This window comes from Diuraphis noxia, unplaced genomic scaffold (genome assembly GCF_037042655.1).
Source record: "Diuraphis noxia isolate RWA-SAM2 unplaced genomic scaffold, SU_Dnox_SAM2 contig0003, whole genome shotgun sequence".
Classification (NCBI taxonomy): Eukaryota; Metazoa; Arthropoda; class Insecta; order Hemiptera; family Aphididae; genus Diuraphis; species Diuraphis noxia.
Genome location: NW_028301713.1, coordinates 18,214,642 through 18,238,327, shown reverse-complemented (window position 1 = coordinate 18,238,327; position 23,686 = coordinate 18,214,642). Strand labels below are relative to the sequence as shown.

General features: G+C 26.7%; 3 protein-coding genes across 6 annotated transcripts; 2 read left to right on the top strand and 1 right to left on the bottom strand.

The window, feature by feature from the left end:
* The first annotated feature begins 177 nt into the window (after nucleotides 1-177).
* On the top strand, nucleotides 178-9,885 carry LOC107162077 (sugar transporter SWEET1-like). Of its 4 annotated transcripts, none has more exons than XM_015508789.2 (7): nucleotides 178-475; nucleotides 707-796; nucleotides 7,596-7,673; nucleotides 7,735-7,858; nucleotides 7,929-8,084; nucleotides 8,619-8,738; nucleotides 8,798-9,885. In XM_015508789.2, exons 2-7 carry the CDS (start codon nucleotides 729-731, stop codon nucleotides 8,885-8,887), a joined length of 636 nt encoding a protein of 211 aa, XP_015364275.1. In that variant the 5' UTR covers nucleotides 178-475; nucleotides 707-728; the 3' UTR covers nucleotides 8,888-9,885. The 4 variants fall into 4 exon arrangements, with proteins under 4 accessions (XP_015364275.1, XP_015364278.1, XP_015364274.1 ...); XM_015508792.2 differs by having other exon boundaries at nucleotides 178-512; XM_015508788.2 differs by having other exon boundaries at nucleotides 178-591.
* A 2,396-nt stretch (nucleotides 9,886-12,281) lies between these two features.
* Nucleotides 12,282-17,130, top strand: LOC107162092 (colorectal mutant cancer protein). Its single transcript, XM_015508820.2, has 13 exons — nucleotides 12,282-12,690; nucleotides 12,934-13,145; nucleotides 13,205-13,353; nucleotides 13,426-13,539; nucleotides 13,631-13,769; nucleotides 13,833-13,897; nucleotides 14,483-14,641; nucleotides 15,125-15,265; nucleotides 15,333-15,520; nucleotides 15,598-15,735; nucleotides 15,814-16,290; nucleotides 16,364-16,466; nucleotides 16,540-17,130. The coding sequence occupies exons 1-13, from the start codon at nucleotides 12,575-12,577 to the stop codon at nucleotides 16,624-16,626; spliced, it is 2,088 nt and encodes a 695-aa protein (XP_015364306.2). The 5' UTR covers nucleotides 12,282-12,574; the 3' UTR covers nucleotides 16,627-17,130.
* BCAS2 (BCAS2 pre-mRNA processing factor) lies at nucleotides 17,035-23,662 on the bottom strand. Its single transcript, XM_089223032.1, has 6 exons — nucleotides 23,598-23,662; nucleotides 20,634-20,758; nucleotides 20,471-20,563; nucleotides 20,111-20,283; nucleotides 17,459-17,569; nucleotides 17,035-17,402 (listed from the first exon to the last, which is right to left on the bottom strand). The coding sequence occupies exons 2-6, from the start codon at nucleotides 20,706-20,708 to the stop codon at nucleotides 17,210-17,212; spliced, it is 645 nt and encodes a 214-aa protein (XP_089079158.1). The 5' UTR covers nucleotides 20,709-20,758; nucleotides 23,598-23,662; the 3' UTR covers nucleotides 17,035-17,209.
* Nucleotides 23,663-23,686: the final 24 nt, after the last annotated feature.

The window sequence follows — 23,686 nt, the reverse complement described above, 5'->3', positions numbered from 1 at the left end:
GGGATAGGTAGTCTTATTAATCTTAAACTTTTATTACCTTGTTACTTTTTGGTGTATAATATAGATTATAGCATGGCTAAATAAGTTATTTAGCCATGGATTATAGATAGTAATATCTTATTTTTCTGTGGTACTATCTTGAGCCACAGCCGTGTTAGACGCTAGTGTCTAACGTCTAACCAACATGCGCTGTAGTAGTGTACGCTACGCTATGCAGTTACATAAAAATATAAAATGTATTGGCGATTGGCGTTCGCTTTTTACAAATTTTTTTTCCTGCTATGAGACTGTCCGTTTATGTTTGAATATTATTCATATCCCTCCCATAAATTATTTACATGCCATACCTACAAGCGTATCAATCGAAATATTTTTTTGCCAGAGTATGAAAAAAGACATTACGACATCCGAAGGTCAACCACATAAGTGGTCCTGCTCGTTGCCACTTCAATAATTCATGTTCCTGTGTATTTAGGTATTCAAACTATTATTATGTTATTTATTTCTCTATAGTAAGTGTATTAGTTAGATCGTTGCTCCGTTAGTTATCTTTTCAATTATTTTATATTGGTATATGTATTCTATTTATAGGTAGTATAAGATTTAAAGTTGTTTCTTGGTTGGTTCACCATAAAATCATAACTTTTTGTATTTAAATTTTAAATTGTATTCATATATTTTAAAATCAAATCATAATATTTTATAGATTACATATTAATATAGAAAATATGAGTCTCGTGGACATTGTTGGCAAGTGTGCTGCTATAGCAACTATTGGAACATTCTTTGCTCCTGTGTAAGTACATAATTTAATATAAATTATAAAGTAATACTTACAGTGTTTTACCATACTTAAATTAACTCAAATTAGTCTTTATTTTTTTTTAATACTCAAAATCATATATATATATAAGTAGTAGATTATTAAGTTTAGAGTACCTATTGATTGTTCATCTCAAGATTTGAACTGCTTTTTTTTAATACTATATTAAGAAACTAATATTATTTACTTGATTGCATATCAACCGTATAAGTTGTTAGTTATACTTTCGTTAATAATTTTTATGGTTTTCTTTTTTTTTTCTTTTTATACTTTAACAATATATATATATATCAGTAATAGAAAAAAATAAAAGACATCTAAATAAAGTTTAATTTAATATATTAATATTATAATAATATGGTTATATTAAGGTACTTGAATAAATTATAAGAATTAAGATTGGCTACCTATTAAATATATATAAAGATATTTTCATGTACCTAGTTAGCTAGTTCCATAGACTTTACTATTTTGCTCCTTTTAAGAGAACTGAACTAGTATATGTTGTACCAACTACTATCTCGATTTATAAATGTTAAAAACATAAATAAGTCAACATTCAATAGAATCAATTTTGTATTGTTAGCTTTAAGAGAATGTTGCACTCGCATGTAATGTCTCCATCAAACACATATACCACTGCTGATGACAGCAAACTTTTGTTCACCAGTTTCACTAGTCTGCTGTTAGTTTTGATGTTTGAATGAATTGATCTATTATAAAACTTAGGTAAGAAAATTATCTATATTCTCCAATTGGCTTTTTATGATATTTTAATTTTTAAGTGAATTATGAGCATTTTAAAATATGAATTGGCCTGTTCTGGCTATCTTCAATAAGGGGCGCGGGAAAAATATACATATTTATAGGGCGCCAACTATATTTTCATCTATCCACTTCAAAAGAAAAATGGGTGTCTATAATGTTATTATTATTTTATTTAGTAACTTGAAATTACCACCTGAAGATGTTAAACACAAATAATGATTTATTCTGTGATTACTGATTACTAACAAAATTCCAATCGAAATAATTTGTTTCATAGTAAAACAGCTAAGAAAATAAATTGTACACATACTTTTAAAACTGAATTAAACATACTCTAATCTACCAAAAGGTTAAACTACATAATATGATATACATAGCACATATGCGTGTCTGCAACAGTTAATTAATAATATTTAAATAGTATAAATAATATTTTAATATTATTTTTCATTAATAAACGGCAAAATTAACAAATTTTATTAGAGTACATTACATATTACTCACTAGGTGATTGTGTACCTATGATTTGAATGTCAAATCACCGCATTTTAAAAATGTGTTAATCTTAAAAGTTAATTTATTAATAAATGCGGCTTTTAAACGCACTGTGTGAATAATAATATTGGAAAATGGAAATACATGGTTTAATTTTAGAGCGTTCTCCCAAAACTAAACTATTGCGATTCAACGTAATAAAACACATTCATACGCCATTGCTCAAAAATAAAAATTTTAAATAAAAACAAGTATTAAAATTTTAAATATAGTTCAATGAAAAGTATTGGATTAAGCTCTAATCAAGTCAACTAAATATATTCTTTATGTAAGCTGTGAGGAGTACAATCAATTTAATATAATAAATATAAAATAAAATGTATATCTTATCGAGTCAAAATAATTATCTTGGATTCTGTGATATTCTAAAACTGGAGTTTTATTAGTATAAATGCACAAATAGGTAGGCAGTTAGTTTCTTTTATCTCTAAAAATTATGACATTATAAAATTAAAATAGCATAACAATTACAAATATGTAATTTATATAATATGATACACACACAAAAAATAGTTGTACCCTAATATGTAGTAAATAATAAACAATAAACATATATTAAAATTATATAAAAAAGCGGGTAAGTCGTGGATGTTGCTCTGCTATACAGTAGTTTACAAGTGAGTTACTGGGTAATGGATGGAATTAAATTTGAATCCAATGATATTATATCATTTTATACGAATAACGATTCTGAGCAGAGACAGTTTATTTGTCGACTGTCTTGGATATATTATAGATTATTAAAAATTTTCAAATCTTAGATTTAAAAAGAAAATTTGGTACTTTTCGGTTATCGTACCCCAACGGTTGGCCGGCCGACTGCGGCGGCGGTCGGGATATACTGATTCCGTTCTCGTATTCCATTATATTTATCTCAATATTGTCAAGTTTCATTGCCATACGAATAAATAAATAATTGCCAAAAATATAATTTATTTTAATAAAATAATATAATATGAAATTATATGAGTAAAAAGAAATTATAATAAAATATGAATACCAATAAAGTATAATAAAACATCAATACAAAAAAAAAAAATAATAAAGTATTAATACCAAAAAAATTATTATATATAAAAAATATTTTTATGATGGAAGCATTGAGATAAATATAATAGTATACGATTGCGGAATCGGTACATCCCGACCGCCGCCGCAGTCTGCCGGCCGACCGTTGGCGTATGATAACCGAAAAGTACCGACAATTTTTTATGAATTTCTAGCTTAAAATAATTTGCGAATTTTCGTGATTTTTACGTATGTTGTCGAAATTTGAACTTTGAATGCTTGTAAAAAAAAATTGTGACTGTGTATTTCTTTTATTTTTCAACTGCTATTGTAAAAATATATTAGGAGCCTTGTATTAAATTTTTAAGCTTTTCTACCTAACAAATAAATGTTTATCGATATTTATAGAAAAAAAACTAAAAAAGTTGAAAAATTAAAATGCCAGTTAATAGCTCAAAACAAATCAAAATATTTTGAAAATTTTATCAAATATAGAAAATGCCTATATAAACATTCAGGGAAAATTTCTATCTGCGGTCATTTGTTTTAGAGTTACACCAAAATAAGAAAATTTGCATATGTGTAATACAGAGACAACACATGCAAGTGTGGTGTCCTCTTAAGAGGATGTCGCAAACTATGTCTCACTAGGATTTTAGAAAGGGCAAAAAATAATTTTTGAAAATTACTTGTGGGCCGCTTACATTTATTTATTTATCATCATACTTATTTTAATTTGTACAATCTTTTTAAAATATTTTTACAATAAGTATGATAGTAGAAGGTATACATAAGAAAGCTTAGTTGGCTTGGTTGAAAAAAAAAGCTATTCAATAATAGTACTTCATTTTACATTTTTAACAATAATAACTATCAATATAAAAATGTGCAACTGCAGTTCACTGAATTTAGTGAATAATAGTAAAAAAAAAATAATAATAATAACAATAAAATGAAACAGGATATTTTGTTAGGAAAGGGTATTTTAGGATAATTTCATGAATAACACTTATGTTTTTCTTGGAATCAGGATTTTAGATTTTAGAATGTACAATTTAATTGTAAAGTGTGCCGCATAGTGAGAACCGCTTATTTAGAGCATTACAAGGGCTTTATAGTATATTTTAATTTTAAAGCGAGTTATGAGTATCTTAAGATATACAAACAATTAAAATTTTTAAAATACTCATAAATCTCTTTAAAATTAAAATATAATGAGGCCCTAGATTTTATCTAGGTTGTTATCATTAGTTTTTATAAGAGGTCAATAAACTCTAAATTTTAAACTAACAGAGCTAAACGTGAAGTGCTGAGTGTAAAATTTGTTATGTTACGCACGTATAAGATGGAGACTACACATGTAGGTAAGGGGTCCTTTTAATATAACAATACATATTATATTATATTGAATTAAAATATTTTTCTTTGAAACTTATGCTGGGATATTAAAAATGTTGAGTTTTTTTACCTGCTAATCAATAATAATTAATAAGACTGAAGTTTTCTGCTACATAAATATAATGTTTTGATAATTAATAATCATTAAGCTAAGTATTTTGAATAAATATCATTACAAAAGCTTAAGTGTTAAAATTGAAGTGCCAAAAATACTTTAATGCTATAAATTAGAATTTAGCTAATGATATGACGTCTAATATAAGTTATCTAATCATAGGTGTATTAAATGACATTAATAAAAGAACGACACATTATTATTAGTAGTACTCCGTCATGTTCATATTTAATTAAGAGTAGTTAAAGATTATTTATAATTATTAAGTAAAAAGGAGTAAAAGTTTGTTTTATTAATTATAATAATCTTATAACCCGTTTGTCACCACTCACCTCCACCTCGGTCAATTATCTATCAATTATGCCTACTGGTTGCCAACTACGTTTCTTCACTTGAACAGAGTAGGTATATTATAATAGTATGCAATTGATAATAACTTACAAACAATAAATATGCTAATTAATTTGTTTAACTGTTTATTCATAAAATATGACTCATTTTGACGAGGAAATGATTTAAAGTGTAAACATTTTCAAAAATAACACTCATAAGTTTAAATGCAAAACTACTTATGCATTATAAAAATTGAATTCTTCTATGTTCCATGAAAATAATTTTTAAATTTATGCTGTTAGTTTTTAAGCATCTATAAAAATGCTAGTAAATCTTTTGGTATGATATATTGTTTATTCGATAGGCATAGGCCAAAAGTTGTTTAGAATATATTTTACTCAGTGACAGCATATAAATTAAATGTAAACATAAAAATGATATAATATTTAATTAGTATCCACTGTGAAATTAAAAATTATAGTCGATAATTTACTAGTTCAAGTACAAATGCTTGTAATCCAATTTTTTAAAGTGTATCTTAGTTGCAAATGTTTAGTTTAAAATGTGTGTTCGATTTTAATAATATTTAGTTGTACTTGGTAAGTATAAACTAATTTTACTTATTTACAAAATTCCAAAGTATGCTCATGTGTATAATTACTAACAAATATGTTGCCATAGAATAATTATATTACACTAAGATAACTTGAACATATAGTATTTATTACCCTTAAATCTATTTTTTTTACCCCAAAAGCACTTGCGTTCTTAGCCAGTCTTTTAAACTCCATTTTAAGAATAGGATATTTTCCAAATACCTGGAAACAAGCAACTATCATTCCTATACACAAACCTGGGAAACCAAACAGTTTACCGGAAAGCTATAGACCAATTAATCTGCTACCTACCCTCTCCAAACTATTAGAAAGGATAATGCTACACAGAATGAAACCATACCTAAAAATTATTCCACATCACCAATTCAGCTTCAAACCTCACCACTCCACATGTCATCAACTTCAGCGAATCTCAGAAATAATAGTAGATGGATTTGAAAATAAAAAATACACAACCACTGCCTTTCTTGACGTCGCACAGGCTTTCGACAAGGTCTGGCACCAAGGTCTTATGTCCAAATTAACAAAACTAAAAATGCCAACCTATCTATATAATATAATAGCCTCTTTTATCACAAATCGCACGTTTAAAGTAGGGATAGATACTGATACCTCTGAAGAACATCCAATAAAAGCAGGAGTCCCAAAGGGGTCGGTCCTTGGGCCCACCTTGTTTAATATTTTTTGCTACAATATCCCAGTTCCACAAAAATGCCAATTAGCAATGTACGCAGATGATACTGTTATCTTAACACAAAATAAAAATCTTGAAAATTCAATAACAGATCTTCAAATTTCTTTAGATCAAATCTCAGACTGGTTCACAAGATGGAAACTCGCTCTTAACCCAACTAAGAGCAAAGCTAAAATATTTAGCCTAAAAAGATATACAAATCCAACCCAATTAAAAATCAAAAATCAGCCTATACTATGGAATAATAAAGATCAATTAATTAAATATCTCGGAGTATACCTTGATGAAAAATTAACATGGAAAATGCATATAAATAAAAAATTAAACCAAGCCTATACACGATTGAAAATCTTATACCCCCTAATAAATTACAGCTCAACACATCAAATAAAATGCACTCTTCTAATATACACATCAATAATAAGACCACTAATTACATATGCATGCCCAATATGGGCAGCCGCATCCCAAACAAAAATTAAAAAATTACAAACGATTCAAAATAAATTTCTCAGAATAGCTCTTAAAGCCCCATGGTTCATGCGAAACACACAACTCCATAATGACACTGGTATACCTTACATAAACACATGGATAATTGAACAATTTAAAAAAATGCACACGAAACTAAAAACAATAGAAGGCGCCCTTCACTTCAAAATTGGGAAAATAACTAAAAACCGCAGACTAAAGCTACGGCTACCTCCAGAATCATCCTCATCATCTTCATCATTGGTATCATCAGATCAATGACCTAACTAAACAACTCAAATTTAAATTCATTTTACTAAAAAATAAAATAATGTACAAATTGTATTACTCTATATATGAAATGTATAAATAATATAAATGTATATAAAAAAAAAATTGTAAAAACAAACATTTTGTTGAAACAATTATAATTAATAAATGAAAAAAAAAATCTATTTGAATATTATTGTTTTATTTAAAAACCTTAATCAATATTTTAAATGAAACTTCTAATAATAAATTAATTATTTTCGAAGTTAGAATGTATTTGCATTGCATATTATGTATATGTTTATTCAAGTAATATAATTATTGATATATGTTTATTCAAGTAATATAATTATTGATATATATTTTTTTCAAACCTTTTTCCATCTAGTTATTAATTTAACACTTATCTTATTCTTAATAGTTAACCTATTATATATCATTTTAACCTTAATAAAACAAGACAAAAAAAACTTACAAATATTTATGATTTATTGATTAGCTTCAAATTGTAAACATTAAATAGTTTATATCTCACTGTTTCAGTCTTATATGTCGAGATATAATAAAAAATAAAAACACCAAGAATATTGATCCTACACCTTTTGTTGGAGGTATGGCTATGTAAGTATTATATTATTTCAATTAACTTTTTTATCTAATCACTATAATTTAATATGTTTAGGTCCATACTTATGATCAAAAATGGATTACTCATGAATGATCCTAATATTATACCAGTCAATATTTTTGGATTTATATTAAACTTTATTTATTTTTTAGTTTTTTATTTTTATACTGCTGATTCGGTAAATAAATTACTGTTCTTTTTTAATATCTAATTTATGACCAGATATTATAATAGTTTTATGTTTTTAGAAACCATTATTTTCAATGTTAACTAAAGCTACATTATTCACTGGTGTATTATGGGGGTACTCGACAATTGAAGATGAAAAACTAATTGAATATCGTTTTGGAGTTATTCTCACAGTATTAATGTTGACACTTATCGGGGCTCCTTTATTTTCTTTGGTAAATTTATCTAAGTATTTTTATTATATAAATATATGAAATATCTTATTATCATTTATATGTATATATATTTTCTTAAAAATAAAAAACATGTATGATTGTTGTTAATTATCAGGTATTGTCGTATTATCATTAATTATTTACATGAAAATAATATTTTTTCTGTTTTTTATCATAAACCTTTCTTTGCACAGTAGATTATAAAATTAATTAATTTGAAATTAAAGCAAGATTAAATTAGGAATATTTTTATTTGTAAATGTAAATAGATTTTAGAACTTATATTTATTCTATACCATCAATATTTATGGGAAATTTTATACTCAGACCAACAGGAGAAACATCATCCCGTGCCTCAACAAATATTTTTTCATTTTTGCACATATGACAGCATATCAGCCAGTGTGTCTGAGAGTGGGATAAATAATGTATCTCATGAGTGAAACCAATTTCTTCTCTTGTAGAGCTAAAAAATGACACCTATTAAATATCAGCTATTTGTCTATTACTTATATGTGATAATTTATTTTACAGAATGATATCATTAAAAATAAAGATGCATCAATGCTACCTTTTCCAATGATTTCTTCTGGAGCTTTTGTTGGATTCTTGTGGTTAATATATGGGTTGTTAATAGACAATATATTTATCAAGGTATGACAAAAAATCCTATTTGAATACACATTTATACTTAAGTTCTTTTTTTTTTACAGGTTCAAAATATAGTTGCTGTCATATTGTGTTTGATACAATTAGGATTAATATTCAAGTATCCTAAAACAGAAAGCAAGAAACGTGATTAATTAACATAGTTACCAATTTATTGTAGAATTTATTTGTGTACTGTGATTATCTTATGCCTCCTTTAATATTATATTTATATAATATCCATACATTTCCATTATTTTGAGTGCTATTTTCTGTACTTATTTAATTATCGACAGGCTTCGGATTATTCTTAAATTCCAAAATGTGATAGTCAAAGTAATAGATATTAATTATGTGCAATTTTTTGTTTTAAATATAATTATACAAAATACAAATAATCAAAATCATTCCAATTAACTAAATTAATTTAGTTGTCTATAATATTGTTGTTTAGTTCTTTAAATTATTGTGACCAATAATAAAATTGTAGATATTAATTATCTTGTATTACAATTAATTTTTTTTTTTCAAACAAACTCGTAGGTACATTCTATATAATTTATTTTTGATTGGTACACGATGATGTTGTTTTGTATCTTTTTTAAATTAAATAAGTATACCCTACTTAATGGGATTTGATGCCGACCAATAAAGTGTATCATTTGTCATTGTTAGAAATGGTTGATTTTATTAATATATTAACTACATACACCTATAATATGTTTTGTTTAGTAGGTTAATACTTTTTCCTAACAAAACAATTTAAATATTGTCATTAGCTAATTTTGGAAACAGATAAATCAATTTAATTTAATTTAAATATTAAGGCTTGAACCAATGGCAGTTTACTAATTGCGCTTAAAATGATCTTTTTATATACCAATTGTGCTCCATACATTTTTAGGCCGATAGACCAATTGGGCTCAAAACATTTTTGAATACCTAAGAAAAACTTATTAGTTAGTTATAAATGTATAATTATTTAATAAATGAAATCACTAACTGATATTTTGGGATTGTCAATATACATGATATATAATATTATAATATAAATAAATAATGTATGATGCAAACAAATGTGCATGCTTAATAATAATAATGTTTCATAAAACTCTTAAATAAATTAAATAAATTCTACTTTCTTTTTTCTTAAGATTTTGATTAATTACTTTGTATTTATTTTACTATATGTTCTTTACCAATAACAAAAGTTATACTAATAGTTTGTACTCAAATTTTTCAACTTTTAAGATCAAAGCTACAACAACCAACGTTTACCTAAAAATGAAAAATACATAATGTGCAAATGTAAAGCAGTCCAAAGGCTATGTATAACAATATATCGTGAAACCAGTGCATATAATAATAAATACAAATAATTCATATTTGATAATGTAAACCTACTAGCTGATCCTCCTGCACTACATTGTTGGTTTAAAATATTAACTATATTATGATTGTCGACGTTGATCCGTAACAAGCAAATGTTACTATACAAATATTCAATATTTTGGTATCATAGTGCAATGTTGGTAACGTTTCAATAGTTTTTTTTTCTTTGAACCAACTACTCATAGGCGCAACTAGATCTCTAAAACGTGGGATGCTAAATCTGTGAATACATCACAGAGCCATGGGGGGGGGGCAAAGTCCCCCACACCACCTATGTAGACCAACATTAATTGATACATTAAAATTTTAAAACATATATTAAGCCTTTTTACAAAAATAAAAAAATGAACAGCATTTATAATACTCTTATCAAATTTCATAATCCTGTTAAATAAATAATAATTTATACATTTGAAATCAGCATAATTTTGCTGGGTTTCATGCAGTATTTATTCAAAATAATTTCGGTTTTTATCTGATGATTGAATAAATCTTTTTCAATATTCAACAAAGATAAATAATGAATTATGTTACACGACCAAACAATTATACATTTTTTCATGAAATTTCCCATCATTTAAAAACATAAAATTCATAGTATTAGGTATATAATAATAATTATATATAAAACACATGGGGTGCTAAAGACCTTATTGCAACCCCCTAGTTGCGCCACAGCAACTACTATGTAAATAGCCTTTGAATTGAAATGAAATTAAACAAGTAAAGAATATAATATTGTTTATTTTACTTTACATACTACCATATATTTAGTAAAATATTATAAATTATAATACCTATATTGATGCAGAGGAAAAAAGTTTCAAGTTCCTACAGTTAATATATATTTTGTATTATCTACAGCAAAATGTGTCAGCTTTTTTTTTACTCTGTCGTAGTATACTGGTGCTCTTAACTGCAGTTGGCTGTTGAAAGAGATTTAGAGATGTTGTTAGACCCCTATGAGGCTGTAAGTATATCAAGTAGAACTTAATAGTTAAATAGTTTTAAATTTTTGAGAATATAGAAAAATAGTAAGTTAGTAATGGTATAGCTAGATATTATGTCATCTGTGAACACGGTAAAATTCTAAAATCTCTTAGACCTTATTATTACTTATAAAATAAATAATATACATATTTTTATTACATAAAACATAAAAGTATTATAAAAGTATAAATCTAAGGCAACAGCCAATTGAGCCAATTGATATATTCTGTTGGGGTGAACGAATAATTTCATAAAAATCAGTATACGTATAGTTTAGGACGACAATGATGATGCGTTTGTAATCGCACAAACTATAATTTCACTAGAAAAATCAATTTTCTTGTAAGGTTTTTGTAATCTTTGATTGCAGATGGTTATTATAAGGGTTCGGATTTTAAAGCAAATGCTTCTGTTTTTTATATAAATAATAAATATATATATATAAGATAAAATGCTAATTTTTATGTATAAATTCGTTTAACGTTATTCTCATTCCAAATAAATCAATTTATTTATGTTTTTTTATTGGTTTTTTTCAATTATTCTTGCTTTGAAATGTGTACATTATGTTTATTATGTTATAGTAATAAAATAATCTAATTGAATTAATAAGAAAATCCGGAATACGTAGTACGGACTAAATGGTCATATTACTCATATTGCATGGTTTTCTATATTTAGTATAAAAACATTCTGACAGACGATAGCCTGTTCAGTTTCACAATTGAAAATCTAGCCACCAAATACATGGTAGTGAATTCTTATATTTAATTTGAGTTAATTTTTCAATTTTTTTAAGTCAGTTTTACAACTAATTAATGTGAATTTTTTTATCATGCTTTAGTTTTGCTTTTTTTTTTAAATAAATAATATTATGTCACCACTTCACCAGTTCACCACTGGTATTATTCCCTCGTTATCGGTAGTTTCCCCTGGTTTAGTGGTTTCATAAACTCATAGTTTTCATTCACATTTTCAAAAATATTCTATTCCAAATTCGAAAAATTCCTGGGACATTACAGTGTTGTTCTATAGTTTTAAATTAAAATTAGATAATTTATTTTTCATCAAAATAATAAAATGTTCGAAAAGATTGATAATAATTAAAATTTCACTTCCGATATTCGACGCCTTCTTATCATTTTACACCTGTTATCAGAATGTTCTTGCATAATTGCATTAGTTACTTTTTTTACTATATTTTGGTGTTATAAGCATTCAGCTATTAAGCAATAAGCTTTTTGTAACTTGTAAGTTATAAGTGACTGTCTGATCTAAGCAATTGTTAATTATAACTACGGCCTACAATTACGAACTAGGTAGTAGGTGCAAAGTATAAACTGTTGTACGTTGAAAAATGAACGGTTGAAATGTTCTTTCGAATAGACTGTTCCTATTCGAAGACTCATATTCTCGCGCAGGCGTTTAAATTGAAAATGTTGACCACGAAATGAATTATTATGGACGAGCAACAATCAGTGTCCGAAAGCGTTGAGACGAGTTCTATTTGTGAAGAAGAACGGGCAAGGAAACTATTCCAAGCCTGCGATGGCGATGGCGATGGTTACATTGATAGGTGAAAATAAAATACTATTAGAATTATGGTTTTGGTATGTTGTATTTGGCTTTCATCAGCTATTGGCTGATGTATAAGTTTTATGCTAATTTCCTTCTGATAATATATTCTCGTAACAATTGCAGAACATATAAAACTATTCAATTTATTTTACAGATTTTATTTGTTAAATACCCTTTCTGCATTAAAAATGTTATTTATTAGTTAATTTTATTAACTGTTATTTGTTTTCTATGTTTTTAGTCGAGATCTGTTGACCATATGTCGTCAGTTAAATTTAGAAGACAGTGTAGATGACTTGATGAAAGAATTGGGTGCTGATCAATCTGGTCGTATATCTTTTGATGAGTTTGTTAGACGTCGTTTGGAGTTACGAACAGAAATCAATGCACTTCGTGTTCATGTCTATGACCCATTACCTGAATACTTGCCAACCAGTAGTGATAATAGCTTGGGTAAGATTTATAAACATTTGTTCTGTAGAAATTATTTTTAATTAAACTACCTATATTAGGAGCATTATCTGGTGGTAAACATGAAAGTTGGGAATTTGATAGTGGGGCCAGAGACCTAAGCCCTGAACCCAATTCTGTTCGCATGCAAAATCTGCTACAAACAGGAGGATCAGCTAACTCAGGAAATTTACTACATCTTGCAAACAAAGTAACACTATATTTTTAAATAGTATTTTTGTTATACTGTCATGGATGTATTAAAATTAATTTTACATTTTAGTTGCATTTAGCTGCATTGAAGTCATTGAAAACTGAAATATCAGATTTAACTAAACAATTGCAATTGGCCAATGAAAAAAATGACATTCTTGAAACATCTATAAACCAAATCAAAGTAAAACTTATGTTTCATAAGGATTTATTGATATATTTTATAAATTACAATATTATAGCTAATATTTAATAATAACTCAATTACTGTGCAGGTTGCAACGGAAATTGATGTAAAACAGAAATATGAAGAAAGAATTACTGAATTGCATTCAGTAATTGCCGAGCTTGCTCGTAAGTTACAAGTTCAAAGATCTCAAGTTATTACTGAAGAAATAGAAGAAAGCCAATCTGGTAATATTGCTTTAAAATTTGGGTTTATGTGAAATTTAAAAAAATAAATATTTATTCTTTTAGAAATTGATGGACAAAGTATTGAAACATCTTCATTTATTCAAGAGTCCATTGTTTTATCTAAAGAAGTATGTACAAATTATATTTTACTATAAAAATGTTAGTAACATTAGAAGACAAATATATTACATTTATTATTAGAATAAGTCATAAGTCATAATAAAATGAATATATACAAAATCATCAATATTGTTAGTATTTAGCCGATGTAACTTTTATAACATAGTGCTATTAAAATAAATAATTTTAAACTATTTTATACTATTTTACATGGAATTTTATTTTATAGTTCAAATTATATACAAAATATGTTGTATAATACATAAAAAAAAATTGAGAGTGTTTTCAACTGTTTTTATGGGTTTTTTTCTCTATACATTATGAACATTTTAAAATTAATTAATCTTAAGAGGTTATAAGAACACCATACTGTTAAACCAGACTGTTTACTCGTATTACGAATTTCATATTCATTAGAACCAATTTTGAGTTGTTAGCTTTAGAATTAGTGTACTGATCTGTTATATCAAACAAGGTAATACATTTGTTTGTGTAATTTTTTTTTTTTGTGATATATACATTTTTAGGAAATTTACAGTTTAAAAATCAAAAATTGTCTTTATTTTCTATTTTACATAAATTAAATTTTTTAGGGCGACAATGCAGCTTGTTTTGATGACCAAGAAACCAAGAACCATAATTTAATATATACTGATGTACATACTAAATTGGCTTTAAAAGATGAAGAATTAAAGAAAACAAGACAAATTTTGAAAGAAGTAACTGATGAACAGGAAAAATTAGTTTTAAAGGTAAATTTTTGGTAATATATATTATTACCTAAAATAAAAATATCTATGAATATAATTTTATATAACTGAATACTGGATTCATTAAATTGTATAAAATGTATAAACACCATCAAACTAAATATTTTTAATTAGGAAATTATTTTTTGATTTAAAATATCAATTATATAAATGCCAAAAAACAACATTAACAAGGATGTCTAAAAAAAATAAAAACTTAAATTTTTTCTAATATCTTTAAAAATCTTTATTCATAAGATTTTTTATATTTTAATTATTTATAATAATGTTTCAAACATAATTTAACATTATATTTCTATAGTCTAATAATACTAAGTTAAAATGCCTATGGTAAAATTGGTTTTCTTTTTTTTATAAATATATCATTTATTTTACTTGATAAAATAAAAATAATATTATTTTACTTTAACTATTTAAATATATTATTAATCAAGAACAATAAAGACTTACTAATTACAATTATAGCTACAGGATACAGAAAGCAGTTTTTCATCAGGTCCAATGTCTCCATCTCGTTTATTAATGGAAACATCAAAATTAGCTGAAAAAGTAAAACTGCAAAAGCTCATTGAAGACAGCGCAGAAGCCAACCTCGAAGGCACTAGTGTATGACTATTAATGTTGTTTCTGTCGTTCATTTATATTATTTAACCAAAACATTTTAAAATTTTAGATTTGTCAAAAGGCTATAGCTGAACGTCTTGCTTTAGCTGCTATTTCTGATCGTGATCTATTAGAATCTGGAAACAAAGAAGTTTTAATGTGCCAAGTTGAGCAATTGCAAACACGTTTGGATCATGTACGTTCACAGATGGCAGTTCTTGAGCTTATGTTTGAACAATCGGCTGCTCAAACTGACAGGTAATATATTTTACATAAAATTATTATGTTTTAAAATACTTGTATTTTAATAAAATATTTTATTTTGTACATTTAAGGTTATATTTATTATTGGGAAAATATGAATCAAACATGATTGCACTAAAATTAGAAGTAGAAACAGGCGAAGAAATAATGAACTGTTATTCATCTTTATTGTCCATTTATGACGGTTCAGCAAACGAAGATGAGAAAATGTGATTCCTGTTTTTAATTTTTAAATGCCGTATATAAAAATATTGTTTAACATTAATAAATTTATTTTAATTGAATAGGATGAAAGACGAAATCATAGAGTTGTTGCATAATTTAGATGAAGAGAAGAAAAAAATTGGATCAACAGTAGTTGCTTTAGAATCGTATCATTGTGAGGAAGAGACAATCAAACCTAGAAGCCGTAATCAAGTTACTCGCATTGATTTAGAAATGGCAGTTCTTGTTCAAGAATTGATGGGAATACGTGAAGAAAAGAGTGAACTTCAAGAACGTTATGTAGCATTGCAAAAACATAACTGTGAGTTAGAAAAACGTTTAGCTGAGTGTGAGGAAAGGTCTAAGATAGATTTAGATACAATTCAAGCATTAGAACGGCAATTGTCATCTGAAGACTTTGACAGTACTGCCGGTGTAAATGTTAAACTACAGAAACAGTTGAAAGATGTTACAACAGCATATCAACTCGCAATAAGGAATTCCGATACTAGACATAAGCAAAATATTACATTGATCGAAAAACTCCGCAACGAAAACACGTGAGATTTTACATCTTTAAAAGTTTGTATTATGGTACGTTATAAAATGTTTATTTATTTTTAAACACCATAGAATACTGGAACGTAATTTGGAAAGGGCTAAACGTAAATCTCAATCACGTTTAAAAAAATTGGAGTCTGAAATTGAAATTATGGTCAGCACACACACTCTTCAGGTAACTTTCAAAGATATACATTTTAATGAATTTTTGTGCTGAATTGAGACTAAAAAATTATATTGGTGTTTAGGTGAACAATTTAAAAGAAAGAATTGCTGTCCTGGAATCGACAATTCTGAACAATGAGATCAGTAAGAAAAATGAAACTACTTTATGAACTGAACAAAGTTAATTAGTCATACATCATAATATTATTTGTGCGATATTTTTTTTTTACGTTATCCTCAGTTTGAAATTAATGAGCATTGCTAAGTTTTACTTCAGTTCCTTTGAATATTTATGACTTAAGTACAATATAGTAGGTATCACTAAGCCGTAAAATACCTATATTTTATGATCTAATGATATGACTATAATATTATGAATAATCCTAGATATTTATGAAGCTAAATAACAATAATATTATTAAATATTAGTGTACTTATTTTTTGCTACTTACATTACAATTAACAAATCAAATTATGTAATTTTACATACCTAGTGCAATTTATCATAATGATAGTAAGACTATCAAACGTATTTGATACTCAAGTTTTTTATGTGTTTTTTAAACATAGTTTATAAGTTTTATGTAGGCAAAATGCTTTATTTTATAATACACACTTTTTATACTTTTTTTTTACATGAAAATATAAAATTGTGAAAAAATGATACATGAGAATGTCGTTATTACTTATTCTTATACCATAAATGTTTTAAATACTTTATACATAGTCACGAAAAAAGTTACAATAACATTTTTAATCAAGGTCCATTTTTTCTGGATTGGCCAATTCATATGCTCTTATTTGTTTTTCTAGGTGAGCGCATGCCAATTCTATCTCATAATTCTTGCTCACTAATCCTACCCAATTGGCTTCTAAATCTCGTAATTTTTCGCCAACTTGCATCTGCACATTTTTTCGTTGGAAATTTACTTCTTGAATTTGTTTTCTAAAATAATTAGCTCATTAATAAGGCAATATGGACATAATTATAGTTTTATTTACTTCAATTTAGCCACTTGTGTCTGCGCAGCAGCAACACATTTAACTAGAACTTCCAAATAAGATTTCCATGCTTCTGTACCATAATCTGTCATTAGTTCTAAGTTGGTAATTCTGAAAAACAAAAGTAGTATTAAATATATAATATTTTATATCATTATTATATTATTTTCAAATGTCTTTAGGAAGGAAAAGTGGTCGATAGACCTTATATTTCTAATTAAACATTTAGTGATTAGATTTATCAACATGTATTATATACTCAATGCTATCCATAGAAATATTTCATTGAGGGAGCAAATGCAATGAAATATATTATTATAAGTAGTATAGAAATTGTACAGTTCTTAATCAGTGGTAGGGATCAGGACAAGTGGGAAACTAAATCAGAGTTATAATTGCAATAGAATGTAATTCATCTTAGTCTGTAAATAAAATGAACTGAGTAAGGTTAAAGAAAAAATATTTATTTTTGAGACCCTAGCAAAGGGATTGATGAATAAGGGAATTTTAAAAATTGTAACTTTTGGCTCTTCAGTCTAAAAAGATTGTCTAACCTCACAATATTTTCTTCATAGATTTCAGGCCTAATAAATAATTTGAACTAAATTATAATTATAGAAAGACTTGACTAAAGGGCTGATGTTCATACTTCAAAAAACTTTAATATATGCTGTAAACATTAATAAAATATGTTTTATAAAACGTCATTATATTCCTAAAAAATTTAAAATTATCTAATTTGGTATGATAATAATTATGATATTTATTAAAAATTAAAATTGTCAAAAATATAAAATAAACATAAAATGGATGAATAATTTAAATAAAAAATTGATGTGTTTGTATTTGTCTTCTTTTATTGTTGACTTAATTAGATAATTAAATTTTTATATAATTTTTTTTGTTAATGTAAAATGTATTTCGTTATACCTACTTAAATGTGCATTAGACTGCATAATTATTGTTTTTGAAATATTTCCAAAGTGCAAAGAACGTCCTCTATCTATCAAAAAATATTTATATTTGGAAAAACTTCGCTTGATATCTACCGATGTGATAGATGCGTATTTAAAACAAGTTAAAACATCAGGCGTTAATTTTTCTTCTGTCTTAATGGTGATATCTTCACCATTTAAAATGTTTGAAATCATACACAGCATACCAAAATCTTTATTGTTTTGTATAACTTTTTGAAATTTTTTAAACACAGCAATAGCGCCAATAGCTTTGTCGTTTTGATTACTTTTAAGACTGTTCTAGATTTTTTACTATATTAATAAATCGAATAAAGTCATACCCAATTTTTCAAGATTTTCAATTGCAGTGGCTAACAGCTTAAAATTAAATTTTATACAATTTTATATATAGTAATTGGCCCATTAGGTACTTCCAATCAAATTTTTATCCTACTCTGCAAATTTTATTATTAAAGGAAAAAAATATGCAAATGCATGAACATACGCCCTTTAGTCTTAACAAATCTGAGATTACAAACTGAATAAAACTATGTAATAGCAACACAAAATATGCATTCTGGATACAAAGAGAAATATCAAACTCATTTGAAGTTGGTAAGGGACTAACTAGGTGACTTTGTGATGTTTTGTTACCACTGATAGCTAATCAAACATTATAAAGTATTATGATAAGAATTATATAATGGCAAAGAATGGAATCAAATGAAAATCACAACCATGGCCTAGGCGAGCGATATAATTCATTGGTGATATGAAGCACAAAAGCAGGATTTGCAAACAGTACGTATAGCTTTACAAATATGTGCAAGCATATGGGATTATCGAAAATACCACATATATAAATAGAATCTATAGAATAATAAGATAATAATGATCAGGGATGAACCCACCAGGAAACCTCAAGATAGGCCAGGAGTTATGACAAACTGTGAATAACTGAAGTAATATACTGATTTAGTCTAAAACACAAGTTGTTCTACTAAACTGTAATATAGTGCTTAAAGTAAGGTTATAAGCTGTTAGGAGCTTCTATATATACATTATTTAGAGGCATTTAATAAACAGACAGCTACAGCAAATTATTTATGTACATGTCATAAGCTATTTGAAGCTGCAATAAGGGGCTGGTAAAAAAAAATATTTCCTATGCTACTTTTACAGACTATTTCAACAACACTGGTGATTTAGATTAAGATTTAAAAGTTGATGGGATGTCCTTTTTACGAAATCATAATTTTAATTACCTCGGGTCATCCACAAAAATAAATATAATAAAAAATGTATTTATGTTGACCAAGAACTGAATGCATAACAAAAAAAAAAAAAGATCCATCTATAAGTTAGTAATTGATGTTACTTTACTATATCGCATCTTCATAAGTCAAAATATAAAAACAAAAAAGCTATAAACTACATATTATATTAGACCAGTCTTGCCTACACAACAGCAGGATATGAGAATAAATTAAATCTTTGAGCGAAGTGAAAATAATAATAATGTATGTACCAATCTTGAATCTATAGATTTGACCAAGTATGGAAGATAAGAATAATCGAGGAGCAGAAATAAGCACATGGAAAAGGAAGTGTGCTTTGATTTATAAAATGTGCAAGAATGGAACAGGCTAAAGGCTTAAATGGTCTGTAACCTTAAAAATAAATATATATCATATACCTTGTAGCTTGATGTTCGAGTTGGGCCATTGAGTTTTCTAAACATTCATTCCAAGCAGACATATCCGTGAGTTTTCCAGCTGGTGGGGGAGGTAGCTCATATCGTTTCATACTCATTGTTTCCATAGGCAAACGCTGCTGAAGTCTATCAAATTCTGTTCGCATCATTTCTGTCTATTGAACATTAATCATCATCAATAGAATATGTCATTATTAAAGTTTTTGGTAATTAAATTATCAAGTATATCAAAATTAAAGTCTTTAACATTTTATGCTCTGACACGGGGATACTAGTTTTTTAAATTGAGATTAACGACTGTGATAGAACAGAATACTTGATCTTAAAATAAAAAATAATTACTTCAAATGCAGAAATATTGAGTGGAGGTAAATGTTCAAGATAGTTTTTTGAAGGCCTGTAACGACGTTTTTCATCTTCTACCATACTGATCGCCTTTAAGCAAATTGAACGGGATAATTAGTGTTTGTTACAGAAACAATGCTGATGCAACAAAACTACTTACAGCTTCACGGATGCCTGGCTCGTCGTATCCTTGATCAATATACGGAAGAGCGTCGACAATTACTTCGCCAGCCATTGTTGAAGTACAGGAGTTAATTTATAATTTAAAATCTAAAAGGCGATAACCTAGAAATCCAAGTATAAAATCTAAAGTAGTTAAGTTACAACTCAAAACCCGCGGGTTAATGTTAATACTATTTAGTATTTACTACGAAAATTTCGGAAATAGGTATATTATGATTTTTGATTTGAATATCCCAACATTAAATTCCAAACAATCCAAACTGATAGCGATTGTAAATAAAACACTGGTAAATGCCGAATGGTGATAAGCCTGCTGAATTGGCATACGCCGGCTTGCATGATCTCTAAACCTATTGTGAGTAGAGTGGTTCTGATTGGCCCATATTTTTATGTGTATTTTAGATTCTAAACGAAGTGATGAATGTATTGATTTTACAATGATGTGTGTTTTTTATTTTTTTTTGTTTTTGTGTCTGTGTACAGCATAAGTGGCCCAGGGCTCGTAACAGTGCCGTATCCAGGGGGTGGGCTTTTGGGCTTAAGCCCCCCCCCCCCCCCGAAATCTCAGGAAAAATATTTTTTTAGTAATGCGTTATGCGTAATGGGTTCATATCACAGAACAATATCATATTATGGTTCATGTCATAGTTAATAACATTAAAATAGTAACATATTATTATTATTGGACCTACTAGGTCCTCTTAAAAATTTTTAATTTCCGAGGATACGACAAAATAGTAGATACCATGGTATTGCTATGTCACCGGAGAACGCGTGAACGCGGTAAATTTTTAAAACCTCTATGATTTTATAAATATTTATATTAATATACCTAAAAAAGTATAAATCTGTGTCATAACTAATTTAATATATTCTGTTCGGGTAAATGAATAATTTAATAAAAATCAGTATTCAGTATACTAACTGTTGCCGCATTCAGCGCTTAATAATATAACCATAACAACATATTAAGTTGTGCCTTTACGACTGTGAGGTAGGCAACATAACATGTAGTATAATAATAATGCAGTATAGTATTTTATTATAGTAGGCAGGTATTTTATTACAAAACCATATGAAACAATGCAATAAACTGATACAGTGCCTGTTTGGAAGATAACAACAAAAATGAAACACAAATAATACGCCTAATATGGCTACCTAGGTACAATTAGTAAATCATAAACCATTAAGAATTTCAGTTAATGATATTGTTGCAATTTTTATTATTAAATTCGATGGAGCTTTAAGTCCTTATGTTTGCTCAACAAAATCAAAAGTTTTATTTTAATGACTTTCGATTGATGAAAACATTTTTTGAAATATATTCACGTTTACAGAAATAATTATACAAACAATAATAAAAATTTACAACTACAAGGTTCAATTAATATACTGTATTTATAAACATTTATTTTTATTTATAACAGGTTAATTTTTAAGATTTCTTGTAAAATGTATACAATATAATCAAACAAATTTTCATTAAAATGTCATGTAGACCTACATATAGTTATGATATAATAGTTATATTATATAATAGTAATATAATAGTTTTATTATACAATAATTAAATAGTTTTAATAGTTTTATTATTAAATATCAATAGTTTTCAAAAGTGCAAGGAAAAACAAAACAAAAATTAAGGAAAAACGTATACATGAAAATGTACAAGTTAGTTTGAGTTAGAAATTCATAATTTTTTTTCCTTGTAAATCTAAGATTAGAAAATGTAATACAAAATATCTTATAAGTTTGTCTACGTTTATCATAAAACAAAAATTTCTACTGGAAAGTAAAATTAAATTTTTAAAAGCGTTTGAAGTTCAAATTTTTACAACATTGGATACTCGATATTTTCTTATGTAGCACAATTTTTTTTTACAAGTATTTATATAAAGTTTTAAACTTGTAAAATTCATCAACATTTCGAAAATTATTAATCATTGTAGGTAGGTAATTAAAAATTTTGTTATGGTGAATAAACAATACGGGTGGCAATATTTTGCTAACCAGTTCCCACCCGTTCCCGGTTTCAAAAGGGGGGGGGGAATGTAATTAAAAAATTTTAAAATGTTCAATTTTTATAACTAAGGTTTGAAAATTAAAAAAAAAGATTCTCATAAATAGTTATTTATACTGTTACTAAAATATCTAAAGACTATAGAAACACAATTATTTTTACAGACATTTTAAATTCAAATTTGAACGAAATTACATACCAAAACCAAGAACAACGATTTTAGTTATTTTTTTGTAATTTAAAAATATTATTCGTGAATACACCTATAAAACTTTTAAAGTATATTGTTATATTTTATACACTCAATAATGACATTTTCAAATGTACTTTTTTTTGGAAAAAATTATTTTAACCTATTGCAGTAAATACTTATGCATAATACTACAATTAATTACTTTAGTCACAATAATATCATAAATTAATATGCCCAACTATAATTATATTATAGGTTGACATACCGTCTTCGTTTGTTAATTTTTCGTACAGAATGATATTACAATATCATTAAGTTCAAATTTAATACCATCCATTACAGTGACACACTTGTAACCTACTGTATAATAAACCAAAATCCATTTTGCCAAAAATCGATGTTGCGTAAAAATTCCCGTTATTATTTATTTTTTTTTGTTTTTCACGGCGCTTTTGATAACTTCAGAGTATATTTTACTTTTGACCCCCAAAATATCTACTAGATTCACTTTCCTATCTGAAAAGATGCTGTTGAAGAAAATCTAAGCATTTTTACAGTCACCTAGCTATTTTCACTTATCACGGAGAGGCCCCCCTATCAATTAAACTTAACACAAAATATTTATTCTTTGTAGGTAATAGTCTGATAAAAGTATAATACAGAAAACATCCTACAGCCATTTCATATAAGAATAAATTTATCAATAATTATTCATAAGTACATACTTGGAAACAGTTCTACCATATTTAATGTTGTACGTATTTGTAATTTTGTTGGAGTGGTATTTATTATATCATCAACATCAACATGTGCA

Bases quoted from the DNA above. Each gene is read 5' to 3' on its own strand.
- LOC107162077 (XM_015508788.2), top strand. The intron at 7,859-7,928 runs GTAAATAAATTA...TTATGTTTTTAG, and splicing joins ATTTTTATACTGCTGATTCG to AAACCATTATTTTCAATGTT. The intron at 8,085-8,618 runs GTAAATTTATCT...TTTATTTTACAG, and splicing joins GGGCTCCTTTATTTTCTTTG to AATGATATCATTAAAAATAA.
- LOC107162092 (XM_015508820.2), top strand. From the start codon at position 12,575: ATGGACGAGCAACAATCAGTGTCCGAAAGCGTTGAGACGAGTTCTATT. The intron at 13,146-13,204 runs GTAAGATTTATA...TACCTATATTAG, and splicing joins CAGTAGTGATAATAGCTTGG to GAGCATTATCTGGTGGTAAA. The intron at 13,540-13,630 runs GTAAAACTTATG...ATTACTGTGCAG, and splicing joins CATCTATAAACCAAATCAAA to GTTGCAACGGAAATTGATGT.
- BCAS2 (XM_089223032.1), bottom strand. From the start codon at position 20,708: ATGGCTGGCGAAGTAATTGTCGACGCTCTTCCGTATATTGATCAAGGA. The intron at 17,570-20,110 runs GTATATGATATA...TTTGTTTTTCAG, and splicing joins CTCGAACATCAAGCTACAAG to AATTACCAACTTAGAACTAA. The intron at 17,403-17,458 runs GTAAATAAAACT...TAATTATTTTAG, and splicing joins ACACAAGTGGCTAAATTGAA to AAAACAAATTCAAGAAGTAA.